General features: G+C 37.9%; 1 protein-coding gene across 1 annotated transcript in view; it reads left to right on the forward strand.

Annotated features, from left to right (window-relative positions):
• Positions 1-11,557, forward strand: part of drd4-rs (dopamine receptor D4 related sequence) — a 136,131-nt gene extending 124,574 nt beyond the window's left edge. Inside the window, exons 4-5 of the mRNA XM_028811675.2 lie at positions 3,810-4,411; positions 10,837-11,557. Of these exons, the coding sequence (XP_028667508.1) occupies positions 3,810-4,411; positions 10,837-11,036 (802 nt within the window). The 3' untranslated portion in view covers positions 11,037-11,557. The remainder of the gene's footprint in view (positions 1-3,809; positions 4,412-10,836) is intronic.
• The last annotated feature ends 2,797 nt before the right edge of the window (positions 11,558-14,354 follow it).

Genomic DNA, 14,354 nt, shown 5'->3' on the forward strand with positions numbered 1-14,354 from the left:
AATCACCTTATGGAGATAAAGATATATTTTACTTTTTTTAAGTGTTTTAATCAGCACTATCTCTCTATTATAAAAAAAAAATCTTAGAAAGGAAAACCAGGGAGATGAGACGTGATCTTCTCAAAAGACACTTAAAAGACCCACGAGACGAAAGAGATTGGCCACAGAGCATCTCGCGGGGACCGTAAACATGAGACTTGGTGCCCAGAGATTGTCCCAGGACCGTCTCCCGGGGATGTGGAACATGAGATTCTTGCAAGACACACCCTACTTACAACCACTTTCAAATAAGACCATGGGCAGCAAAACACTCAGTCACGTAAAGGCATGTAGCAGACACAGATCCAGGGCTCTCAGCTCACATAAAGCGTATAAGGACAATATGTTCTAGATGAAATGTCAATGACTAAGCGAAGAAGAAAGAGCAGCGCGGAGAAAAGAGACCCAAAAGTGTTAGAGAGAAAAAAAATACAGATAAGAGATTATGAAAGCAGTGGAATTCGAAAGGCTCAAAAAAAAATGATGGCGCAATACACATGTGGAGAAAGTTAAAGAATATGAAAGCAGTAAAATTCAAAAGTATTGTAGCACCCTAGAGAGGTTGAAGCCTTTTTTTTGTTTTGAGTGACTGTTAGGTCCGATTGAGGGAGGGTGGAGTACAGCACGGAAGACTGACAGCGGGGTATTGATTGATGCGGTAAGGGACGGGGATCCAGGACGGGAGGAGGGGTTGGAGAGGGTGCTAGAAGGTTGTGTTTGGGGTTACGAAGTCGGCGTTCTTTATCTTGATTGTTCAAGTAAAACTTTTGTGAGACTTTACTACGTCTGTCTGCTTCTTTTTACTTCTTCTCTTTTCGAGCCGGACACGGAGGTCGCTACAGTCACCGACCAGGTGTAATTGAAAAAATAGCAGGACAAAGTGAAGTCAGAAATATAAGACAAAGAGTAGAAAACAAAGTAAAACATTATAAAGAGGTTCAAAAACAAGGGGGCGAAACACAAGCAGAGCAGGTTAGAGATAATGAAAACAGTGGAATTCAAAAGACACAAAAAACGTAGGCGCGATATACATACAGAGCAAGTTACAGAATATAAAAGCAGAAAAATTTGAAAGTATCAAAAAAAAGGTACCGATCGCATTAGCACTAAAAAAAGAGAAATTATTACTTGGTGAAATAAAGGAAAGGTGAATAGAGATCGAATATATGGACATAGGTGATATGTCAGAAGTATGGAAATATTGTAAGGCTTTGAAGTTTAAGTCAGAGACTTGTAGATCATCTAATTCGTGTTGCCATCGGGGAAAAGTAGTGTTTCTACACAATGAGGAGGCGTATCCAAGAAAATTAAAAGATTTGATGTTTGGAGAAAGTGAAATCCACAAACAGTCGGTCAGTCATTTCCCAACCCACTATATCTGAAAACAGGGTCACGAAGGTCTGCTGGACCCAATCCCAGTCAGCACAGGACGCAAGTCAGGAACAAACCCAGGGCAGGGCGCCAGCCCACCGAAGAATCCACAAACACTACAGGCAAAATATATGCATCATTCAATGCTCAAAACGTAGATTTACACAATAATGGACCATACGCTATGAGAATCTGTTGTCCCGCAACAGTTAAAGCAACGACAAGTTTAATTTCGAAGAAAACACAATTCGGTCAGGTGTATATTGATGATCATGGAGAAGCGATGCAAATTTTAACAGGTGACAAGAAAAGTAATGTAGTATATATTCCGCAATTAACATTAGACACCAATGGAGATCTTGATATGCCATTTGTATTAAAATGTTTACAGTTTCCCATGAGAATAGCATTTGCTTTTGACAATTAACAACTCACAGGGACAAACATTAGAAAAAGATGGATTATTTGTTAGAGAAAAAGAAATGATATTCACTCATGGGCAGTTATACGTTGCGTTGTCACAATATATCTCCAAAAACTGAATCAAAATTCAATGCGATCTTGAAGAAAAGGTAATTCCAAATATTGTTTTTACTGAAGGTTTAAAGTAAAAGTGCAAATAATGAAATTGAAACAATTCCAAAGGAAAAAAAAGCTTCTAAAATTGTATATCCGATTAACCAAACACGGGGGTTGGTGAGTGAAGTGAGCAGGCGGCAGAGCCCCCTAATTGTTTAATAAAATTCAAAAATTATTTTATTAGTTTGGTTCTTGTTTTTACATGAGTCTATTTTAATATAATATAGTGAGAAGTCAAGCAAAATGACAGCTTTTATTGGCTGGCTAAACAGATTACAATATGCAGGCTTTCGAAGCAGCTAAGGCCCCTTCTTCAGGCAAGATGAAAGCTTGCATATTGAAATCTGTTTAGTTAGCCAATAAAAGCTGTCATTTTGCTTGACTTTCTCATTACATCCATAATGGCTAACACGGTACAACACCATTGGACTACTTAATATAATATATTAACACTTTCTTTGTTTCTTTTGATATATAACGCACTAACTGTGAAAGAAATTAATTTCACTCTTTTTTTAACAGGAGAGACATAGATCTGTAATTAAAAAAAAAGAAAAAAAGAAAGGAATCGTGCTAGCAAGGAGAATTAGGTATAGGATTTAGTTCTACATGGTGGTGCAGTGGTAGCGCTGCTGCCTCGCAGTTAGGAGACCGAGTTTGCTTCCTGGGTCCTCCCTGCGTGGAGTTTGCATGCTCTCCCCGTGTCTGCGTGGGTTTTCTCTGGTCGCTCCGGTTTCCTCCCACAGTCCAAAGACATGCAGGTTAGGTGGATTGGCGATTCTAAATTGTCCCTAGTGTGTGCGTGTGTTTGTGTGTGTCCTGCGGTGGGTTGGCACCCTGTCCGGGATTGGTTCCTGCCTTGTGCCTTGTGTTGGCCGGGATTGGCTCCAGCAGACCCCCGTGACCCTGTGTTCGGATTCAGCGGGTTGGAAAATGGATGGATTTAGTTCTACTTTTGAGAATTCTTTATTGTCAAAGTATACAAATCAAACATCTAGAGTAAAGTCCAATCACAAAATCTGTACATATTAACACATATAATTTCAAATTTTGTAATACAGTTTATCCATCCATCCATCATCCAACCCGCTATATCCTAACTACAGGGTCTGCTGGAGCCAATCCCAGCCAACACAGGGCGCAAGGCAGGAAACAAGACCACTTCAGTAATACAGTTTACAAGTACAAATAAATACTTAGTCTAACAGATTGTATCGGAAACATAAATATAAAATATACAAATATGCTCAGAAACCCAAAAACAATTTTAACTCAAAATGGCCAAATCAAAAGATTGAAGCACAATTGTATGTAAGACTGAAATAAACTCCTTGTTCAAAGGTAAATATTAACAAAATAATCAATGTACAGTATTTAAATCAAATTACAAGGTCCAACATAAGAAATCATCAACTACATTACGATGCAGAACTTTGGGAGATTGGAGGGTCAAGTCTAAATTTTTGTGAGGCCGCAAACTATCTGCTATGCCACCAACAGCCTAATATAGCCAAGAGTTTGCATGATTAGTAGCAAAAGAACCTTTAGCATAATTGTGTATTAGATTGATGTGACGAAGCGGATTACAATTTTTCCAGTATGCCTATGATAATGTGATAGTTATTTAATAAATTTGAAATAATGTAAAGATTTTAAAGGTAGAAAGTTAAAAAAAAGTGTCAACATTAAATTGAGCTTCATTAAGCTATTTAGCTTTATTACACTTCCCCATTTTATATATTGAGTTAGAAACTGCTGAAGTACTGAAGATGTGATTCATTATGATCAGGTCTCCTAAAGCCCTGTACTTTCTTTTGCAGATACATTGCAGTGATTGTGCCTCTGAAATACAACAGAAATCAGTTTAGTATGCGACAGCTGGTTTTAATCACCGCAACATGGGTCTTGTCTTTTGGGGTGGCAAGTCCCGTAATCTTTGGCTTGAACCAAGTACCTAACCGGGATCCAAAAGTCTGCAAGCTGGAGGATGATAAATTTGTGGTCTATTCCTCAGTTTGCTCCTTCTTTGTGCCTTGTCCAGTCATGCTGCTGCTTTATTACTGGATGTTTCGGGGACTAAGAAAATGGAGTACAAGCCGTAAGGCAAACTTGTTGAAGGGCGAGCGACGTTTTTCCTTCAGTCTGAGGAGTCTACGCCGAGAGAAGAGACAAAAAGTTAAGTACTTGATGCCTCGTCTCAGCCCTACTGTTGCCAACAAGATTACAGTGCCTGAGAATGACTTGATAACTACTCAGCTGGACAGCACTTCAGATGCAGAAGCACAAGAAAAGCTAAAAGACAGCAGCCCCAAAGAGAACGGGATCAAGCACAGTCCTGTCTCCAGCAGAGGGTGTCAGAGCAAGAGCCGCAGAGTGAGTGGGAGGGAGCGCAAAGCAATGAAAGTTCTTCCGATCGTTGTAGGTATGTTTCATGAAGAAGGTAAAACTTGAGAATTAACAGCTAAGTAATATTGGATTTGGTTTATTTATTTTCACATATAGCCAAGTTTAAAAGGTCTTTGCTCTAGTATGAGTCTTTAGGCTGACAGTGGGGAGGTCCATTTTATATGACATACCTGTAAATTAAATATAGGACCTGCTATTACATTATTTTCCCTGCTGGCATTGCATTTCACTATCACAAGATAAAAATACCCATCTACTTAAATCATGCACAAAGACCTCATACGTTACTGAGATATCCACTGCAGGAAGTTAATGGAATCTGTTTGTTCATCCACAATGACAATCCGGCAACTTCTCAGGTTTATAATTTAGTAGATAAGAGGCAGGAACTCTGAAAATTGGTAAAAGGGTTACCAAACAGTTGATGTCACAGTTATTTTTTCTTTTAATCTAAAAGAAAATGGGGTGATAAGCAGCAGATGTCAATGAGTGTATTTTCCACGCGCTTTAAGAATCCAGTTATTAACAGAAACCCAATTTCTAAAGTGCCCTGTAAACCCATATTCTGGTTAGAAAAAAGATATCTCTGACTCCCACTGCTGGCTGCGCAGTTTTCTAATGAGCAAATTCTCTAACATAAACAAAAAGCAAATATATTATAAAATCAGTGGAGGATATGAACATTAATATAATGGCATTACGATTGGATTTTTGATACGTAAACCTGCCAGAATTTTGTGCTATTTGCATGTATATAAAGCAACAAGACATATAGAGGTAAGTTGTCATCCTGCATTTGGCCCATAATCTCAATTCTGCCTGCACAAGAGTGAAAAGATCCCAAAACTTTTTTTTTGCGTCCCCCTTACTCAAACCAGCTGAATTTTATTTGCTTAACCTTCATTAATGGAGCTTGCAATGCCATCACGTACAATGAGATTATGCAGGCTCCTTCCCTGAAGGCTGCAGTGACTGCAGTTTTTTTACTGTAATTGCCATCTTCACACGGCCGCTTCCAATCTTTTATTCTAATTTTTGCCTTATCTGCTAGCTTCTGTACTTTCCAGGTGGTCCTGGAATGCCAACAGAGATTTTATTTTTATTCTTTTATATGGATTTGGATAGCAGAGGCTTAAAACAGTTTGTTGACAAAAGCATTCTGGCTGTCTCATGTATGCTGTAGTTTCATTCTGCTGCCTCAGAAAACGAAGGAGCCAAGTTCAGCACTCAGAGCTGTCATTGTGTGGACTGTGAATGGGTCCTGCGATGGGCTGCCATCCCATCCACGGCAGGTCCCTGTCTTGCCTGATGCTGTTAATTCGGACAACAGAAAAAAAAAGATTTTTTTTTCTTTTCCTAATATCCCCTCCTTTTGTGAGCTTTTTACATTGAGAACTTCATTTTATGAATGTTTGCTATCTGCCCACATTTTCATTTTCATTGATGCTGTTGTGTCAGGGTATACAAGCTAAACTTAAGTATTAAAGAAAAAGAAAAAGAAAAGCAAATCACAAAACATTGTTTTTGATTTAGAACAACAATGTCTACTGTCAAAATACATTTCCTCAGTTATGGACACACTCTGGACCCCCAGAGGTAATAGTGAAGGAGATAATTAAAACAAAACAGAATGCCTTTATGAGCAAAGCATCATCATCACTCTTATAGAGGAACATTTCGGACAAATTTAAATCAATAAATAAATGCACAAAAATAAAAGTACTGTAAAATGTGAACACAAATAAATAAATATGTCATGAAATGTGAAGATAAATAAGTAAATGTGTCACAAAATGTTTTTGTTGCTTGTAAATTAATTTTGTCTGAATTATTCCTCCATTCACTCTAATACTGAGTACTTTTAGCCAAACAATCATTCAGCAGACGAGTGTCAGGAAACACTAACAGCACAATGCCTGTATAAAGCTGCACTGTAACTGGGACTGCTAAGGTTTCTTCCTTTTTAAATATTCTTCCTTTTAAGTCATTCTCTAGTGTGTTCAGACCAAAGTGTGCGTGTCTGTTTTTCTAATCACCTATTATGAAAAGAAGACACAACAAACAAAATGGTTTGTGGCACCACCTTGGTAACCCCATATAACTGGAAAGAATGCACAACAATACAAGGCGCAATAGTTCGTACAGACTTCTTTTCAGACACGAGTTCAAAACAGAACTGAGGACAAGATGCCCAGTTCCCGGGTTATATAGTCACTTACCAAAAGGGGACAGGTCTAGGAGGACGGACATCAGAAGTGACGTCAGCTGAGGAGTGTCTGTCAATCTTCCATTCTGCTTGGAAAGGAACAGAGAAGGCATTAGACCACAGCGCCATCCCCTGGTTTGGTGGGGAATTACCATCAACAGAGCCCTTCAGCTGTCTCCCATGTACACGTACAGTATGTGAATCTATCTATCTATCTATCTGTCCTATTTTGTACCTTTTTAGACTTCTGAATGTCCAAAGTATGTTTTATGCAAAGCTGAGAAGAATCTAGAAGCCTGAAATATAAGCAAATTGTCAACTGAGGACTCTGAAGCTGTGAGGTAGACGTTAACCTCTACAATGCCTTCTGTGAGAGTGTCTTCAAAGACTGACTTTTCTTCTTAAGTCATAGTGCTTCAGATCTATCTATCTATCTATCTATCTATCTATCTATCTATCTATCTATCTATCTATCTATCTATCTATCTATCTATCTATCTATCTATCTATCTATCTATCTATCTATCTATCTATCTATCTATTTAAAGATCTTCTGTAAAAAGCCAAATTGCACCTGGAGACAAATAAAGTTCTATCAGTCTATTATAGTAATTGAATGTATTCTTATACCGTTCTCTGAGCATTGGCTCAGAGTGTATAACAAGATTTAAAACAAAAAAAAGGAACAAAATCACTCATAAACCTGTTTATTTAAATAAGTAATAACAAATAACAGAAAGTAGAACTACCAGAAATTGTATCTAACAGAAGTTCTGACCATCTGGTAAATCAGAGGTCATATTTGTTTAGACAATATTTTCTGTAACTAATTCATAAGTAGTAATGTTTATGCTTTGCCTTTGTTATTATTTTTTGTGTAAGGGATGGGTTTGTTTGTACATTGTGTAGAATTTACAAGGGTGTCTCTCGTTGAGTTTCTACTCTGGAATGTACTTAAATGTGTTGAGGCATATGGGAAATATAATTAAAACACACAATAAGGTTAACAAGGACAGAAAATACATTACAGTACAGATGTTCATGATATAAGCAAACATATATTATCTGAACGTGAACTTTATTGCCAGGCACCATAGTTGCTAGGAATTTCTCTTGGTGTCACATCCATACATGCAACAAGATACATAGAATTAAAGATTATATGTACAATACATGACACCATCACAACATTATGTACAGTAAACACAGATATATAAAACAATATAGTAAATATGAATTGTACTCCTGCAAAGTAATATATTAAGTAGACAGAAAAAAAACATCTGTTGCTGAACTTTTTTTTTTGGTAATGAAATTTTTATTGATTAAATGACAAAGGAGTTGGTGCAGTGGGTAGTGCTGCTGCCTCGCAGTTAGGAGACCCGGGTTCACTTCCCGGGTCCTCCCTGTGTGTAGTTTGCATGTTCTCCCTGTGTCTGTGTGGGTTTCCTCCGGGTGCTCCGGTTTCCTCCCACAGTCCAAAGACATGCAGGTTAGGTGCATTGGTGATCCTAAATTGTCCCTAGTGTGTTTGGTGTGTGCCCTGCGGTGGCCTTGCGCCCTGTGCTTGCTGGGATTGGCTCCAGCAGACCCATGTGTTGGGATATAGTGGGTTGGATAATGGATGGATGAAAAAGGAGTACAGTAAAAGGAAACCAACAATAAAAACTTACTTTTGGGCTACGTGAGAGCAAACACAACCCCCACCCCACCCAATGAGACAGCTAAATAAGCAGAAATGCAATAACAGAAAAAAAAATAAATGGGAAAACTGGTGCAAACACACACACACACACACCATGTGGGAGTGCACAGCAAAGTAAGGAAAAAAAAAATAGGAGAGGTGAACCGGAGAAACTTCCTCATGGAACAACCCCAAAACCAGCTCTTTACTAACTGGACAGCATGAAGCCAGTTGTGGATAGAAGAGCTGGAAGAGTCATTGATCTGGGATGTAGAAAGTTCAAAAAGGTTAAGATTGTAAAATGAAGATTTCCAGATTGCACAGAAACCAAGGGCAGGATATTTCCAGCGAGAAGCTAAAAGCAACTAAGCTGCAATAGCTGCAGTCATTAAAATCCTCCACTGGGAGAGAGAAAGGGAAACTGTGGAAAGAGAAGAGAGTTCTAGGAGTAGAAGAACTAGAGGGAACAAATGAATGAGGAAAGACACAATCACAGAGAGGGATTCAGTTACATACCACCAGTGAGCCACAGCTGGGGGACAATCCCAGAACATGGGGAGGAAAGTAAGAGGACATAGTTAATATAGGGGATCTAAATCTAGTGCCATTAGATGACATCACCGGGGGGTAGGGTACAGTATGCAGAATGTTTTGATAACAGCAGTTATGTTTTCATCTCAGTTTAGACTGTGATAGTTGTGACAAGAAATTTAAATGAGTCTATCCTATTGACAGTGACATCATTAACAGCTATGGGAGTAGAAGGTGAGGAGTGTCTCCTAAAATCTGACATTGTTTCTTCTGTCTTTCAATGTAAAATTTTTGAGGGAGCACCAACTGGCTAGCTGCCATCCGCAAAATTCGGGAGTTTAACAGATGGGTCACTGGAGGTGCAGTCATTGGTGGACAGAGAGAGAAGAAGAGGAGATGGAACAAAGTCCCACGAGGTGGTCACATTAGCAAATAATACTAATCAGAAGGACATAACTTGTGCTTCCCTATAAACAGTGTGCTGATTCACAGTGACTTTTAGAAAGAGACATTTTAACACAACACTCATCTACTTTATTTTAGCAGAGCACATCAGTTTTTAAATAATAGTTTTTTAGTGTCTTGAGACCACAGCATTACCATTGTATTTAAAACTTGGTTTCTGGTACAGTCAGTCATTGCACTTTTTTTATTATCATGGAAAGAACATTTGCACGTTTCAATTTGATTGGTTATGAACACGTAACAGCACTGGCCTCTTCTTGCTGTCAGCCCACTTATCAGAGATAACACATTCTGCGTGGCCTTCACTACTCAAAGGTGCCTCAACACCCCTGTATTGTCTTTCACAAACACACCTGTCAGACTCCCTGGCAGTCCAATTGGACACCCAGAATCACTGTATGTGCACCTTTCATCCTCCTTGGGCCAGAGAGATATCAGCCCCAATCCCAATCATCTACAGTTTCATTAAGTATTCAGTATAAAGCGATACAAATCTCAAGTGATGCAGACATACTCTAAACTTCACCAATAAAAACAATTCAGTTTTTAAGGATACTTCTCACAAGCATATGCGATGTGTAGCAGCACTAACCAACATGGCCCTTTCCTCCTCTCTTGTATACCCTGGATCTTGGCTGGTGATTCTCTGATAATGGCGACATGGACGCAGGTCACTTTCGTCTGCTGCAGCAAGCTCATGGGTTTGATGCTCGGAGTTAACCCTTATAAAATGCACATTGTTTACATTAATTGCTAATGGCTAAAATACATTTATATTATATTTTTATATATTTTATTGTACTACGAAGATGAGAAACAGTATTTCGATTCTTCTGTATGTTCTGTACATATAATGAATTGACAATAAAAGGCTATTTGATATGACTGATTTGATATTATTAGTCTTTCTAGTATATAGTATTTGACAAAGGGGGTAAATAAGCAGTGTTCTTCTGTCATTCTGCTTTGGCGCCACACTGCTCCTGTGAGCAGATACGCCAAGTTTATTGAAAATCAGCATTTTTCTTTTGGCTCATCACCATCAGTCAATCATCAGACAATTGCTGTACTCCGATTTGAAGCTTTGGGCTGGCTCTTTCTGCATACAGAACTGAGATATAATTATCATTCTCTGGAATCAAACATCATACATTTGGTAATCATTTGTAGAAGAAAAAGTAAATCCTATTCAAGAGAAAACCGTGTTTGTTTACATATGTAGAAACTACAGTAATTTCAGCAAATCAAATAAAAAGGTGTGGTCATCTTTAAAATGCTATACAAATTAATTTGACTATCCATATTCAATGCAATTTATTGTGATCATTTTTTTTTGACTGAAATCAAACTGGAAACAGTAAAAAGAATTTTATCAAAGTTAACGGCATAAATCGGTGATATTCAATGGCATTCAGTATTGTGTTTTTAATTTTGTAATTAGATATTGTGCAGCTTTTCTTAAGCTTCTCATACTCATTTTAACAGTTTTAAAAGGAACAGCCTATTTAAGCTTTTATAAGAATAAAATAATAAGATTATGTTCTTTTTTTGGCAGGTGTATTCCTGGCATGCTGGACACCATTTTTCGTGGTCCATGTGACAAAGGTTCTTTGTGTTTCCTGTGACATCACGCCACCCCTGATCAGTGTGGTGACATGGCTGGGCTATGTGAACAGTGCAGTGAACCCCATCATCTATACAGCCTTCAACACAGAATTTCGAAAGGTTTTTCAGAAACTGTTGTGCTGTCAATAATGGCGACTTCAAGTGACGAAAAGAAGAAAAGCAAAGCTCTATAAATAAATCTATATTTTTTTTGTACTTGTGTGAAATAGCTTGAAATGAATTTTATTTTTACAATAATTTGGCTGTAAATGATTGTGAATCATTACCTTTAAATGCCTTAGTTAACTTGTAAATTTAAAATTAAATTAAATTAAAATTGTTGTCATGGTAAAAGCCAATCCTCTATTTACAACTGTAAATGTACTTAATAGAGCGATACTAGCCCAGATGCATAAAAGAACATATACAAAAAAAGATGTGTATTCATCTGTTGTGGTTCTATAGCTGTTGACTTGAGCGTTAAAAATGTCCTACATTTCATGTATCATTTTTTTAATTGTACCAACTCCCTCACAAATGATTCATTTATTAATCTGATAGAGGATGGATGGACATTTTAGTTAACCTTGAGAAAACCCAGCAAATTATGGGTAATTTGCGTTACCACAGGAATATCGATGGAGATTTAAGTCATAGCTTTAACAGCATCAACAGCCATGACATGTTTTTTGTGACATTAAATGAGTTTGAACAACATAAATACTGTGTGCTGAAATGTGTATAAATCTAGTGCCTTGTCAAAATATGGCAAAAGTTCTCACGTGTTCAAATGAAATAAGTCATGCCTATCTACAACACACAGGCAAGAACAATCAGGAGTTGGACAGGAAAAAGTTAATAAATGGTACTGTTTGCTAATATATTTAAATACATTATTGTTATTCCTTGTTTATCCATGTTTGAATCCACTTTTTCAATAAAGGGACAATGATGTTTATTAAGGTGACCTGGCTATGTGGGTATCAGCTTCCTCGTAAGACAGAAAACACAATTTTCTCTAAAAATACACACCAGGAAGTGCTGCCGGAAGAATTCCCAGGGGCACCCGGAGTGCTTCCGGGGCTCTCTTGACACTTCCGCCACACCAGGAAGTGTCGTCAAGGGGAGCACCTGGAGCTCATCCGGGTCAATATATAAGGGACCGCCTCCCTCCAGAAGCTGAGCCAGAGTTGGGAGGAAGGAGACGAAGCTTGTGAGGAAGGGAGAGGAGGTCGGAAAGAGAAAGAGAAAAGAAAGAAAGGAGGAAAAGAGTGTTGGAGGAAGGCATTGTGGTGCGTAAAGGAAATAAAAAGAAGTGTTTTGGACATTCTGGTGTGTGTCCGTCTGTGTCCGGGGGTATGCTTTCCACACTGTTTAAAAAAACAAACACGTTATATGCAATTTAACATGAAAAAGTTTTCACAGAGTCAGAAAAAAATTAGGAAAATCTAAATGAAATCAAACAAAATGCAAATAAGATTAATCCATAAGAATAAATATTATAGAGAATATAAGAACCCACACAGTGACTGTACAGACTGTAGCTTGAGAAATGTGAATCAATGCACCTTTTGGTGATCAGGGTCTGTGCTTGCACGTTCAGTGCTCCAACACATACACCTCGTCTAATTACCATCCTAGAGGTGAAGACTAAAAAAGTTCAAACTGACAATCGGTAATGACTGCTGGGAGAGACAATCATCAGACTACAAGTCAAACCAAAAAGCTGGTCCCCCACCACCTCTACAAGATTCAGAAAATCATTTTTTTATACTTTCATATTAATTACATAAGCCCAAATCTTTAATAGTCCTGTATAGATGTATTCAGTTATCCTTGGCAGGCCAGAAGTTTGCAGCAAAAACCAAGACACTTGACAAACACTAAAATGACAAACAGTTTCATGTAATCATAGTGGACACATACAGATCAAGGGTGGACCTCCACCATAATAATACTTGACCTCCTCTGTGAACAGTCGAGGAGGCTTCACACGAAAAACTAAACATATTGAGGATAATTTGTCGATGTTTTGTGAACTGCAGAAAATTCTACGTGTCTGAAGGGAGAGTCTTGGATCACCTAGGTATGCCTCTGCTCCTCCAGAGGATTATAGTTCATATAGGCACTGTACATTTTGAAGGTTCATTGATACTATAAACATTGACCCTCTTCAGTTCTAATTTCTCTGTCTGTATCTTGACTTAGCTTACCTTCTTCAGAAGTAGAGGAGCAGAGCAGGATGCACACCTGGTCAAGTGGGTTTTTATAGTTTATGTGCTGCCTCCGATAAACTAACTTAGCAAGAGAAAATGATTCCCACAAAAGGAACCTAGCAGAAATGCATTCAATGAAATATATCAGAACAGTACTGTAGCTATCATATCTTCACTAATATTTAGGTTATTAACTTTCACGCACTCGCATATACATTTTAATTCAAGGCTCATTTTAAGCACTACTTAATGTCTCTTTAATTGATCACGTAGTTTTATTGATTGTTGATTTACCCCAACAGACCAAGCCCTGAGGCACCATACAAAATATCCAGCATCATAACTTGAAGATGCTGCCATTTTCAATTTCTTCTGCTTTCTAGACATACTGAGTAATCTAAGTGAAACCTGACCACCAGTCATAAAAAATGTAAATGACAAAAGTCTAAAATCCATCAGCCTAAACACTTAATAGATAAAACAACCAAATTGCAAAAGTCAGAAAGGTTTTTGTGTTTTCCTGTGCTGGCACACAGAAATTAGTACATAGTTTCTTAAAACCAGCCTGTTACTGATATTATGATATTGCCACATTACAAATCTCATGATTCTCAGGAGCAACCCCATTAGCATAGCATTATTGTAGCTGATGAATGTTCTCTCCTCACATCCTACTCCAAGAATGTCATTCAACAGGCAGGCACATCTCAGTATGAATTAGGTGCTAAATTACCATACCAATCTGATGAAGACTAATATCCAATCATATACCTGAGTGGGGAGAATTTTACCTCTGAAGGAAACTATTCCATAATTATAGAGTTTCTTACAATTCACTATTGTACTATTTGAAGTGGCTTCATTTAAATAATCGACAAAGTTCTCCTAAAGTTGCTCCACACACACTGTAATAGAAACAAGACTCAGCCTTTAATGGACTGGAGAAACAGAGATCTTCTTGCAGACAAAAACTTGTTAGTAAGGAGAGTAGGATGATATTAACATGCCAGTTCTAACCAGCGCAGTAGTGGTGTAGTTTTTCATAGCTATGGTATGCATTACATATGCCACTTTAACATCATATACTGTAACCAATCATTAAACTTTCTAATGATTAAACAAATATAGAGATCAGATAGAAGTATTTGTCCATAGTCAGCTGGTACCAGACACAGTCAGGTTTAACAATATTCATACTCTTTGTCAGGATTTCTTATAGTTTTGGAACACACAGAAAATACAATAATAATAC

Source organism: Erpetoichthys calabaricus, chromosome 1, assembly GCF_900747795.2.
Source record: "Erpetoichthys calabaricus chromosome 1, fErpCal1.3, whole genome shotgun sequence".
Taxonomy (NCBI): Eukaryota; Metazoa; Chordata; class Cladistia; order Polypteriformes; family Polypteridae; genus Erpetoichthys; species Erpetoichthys calabaricus.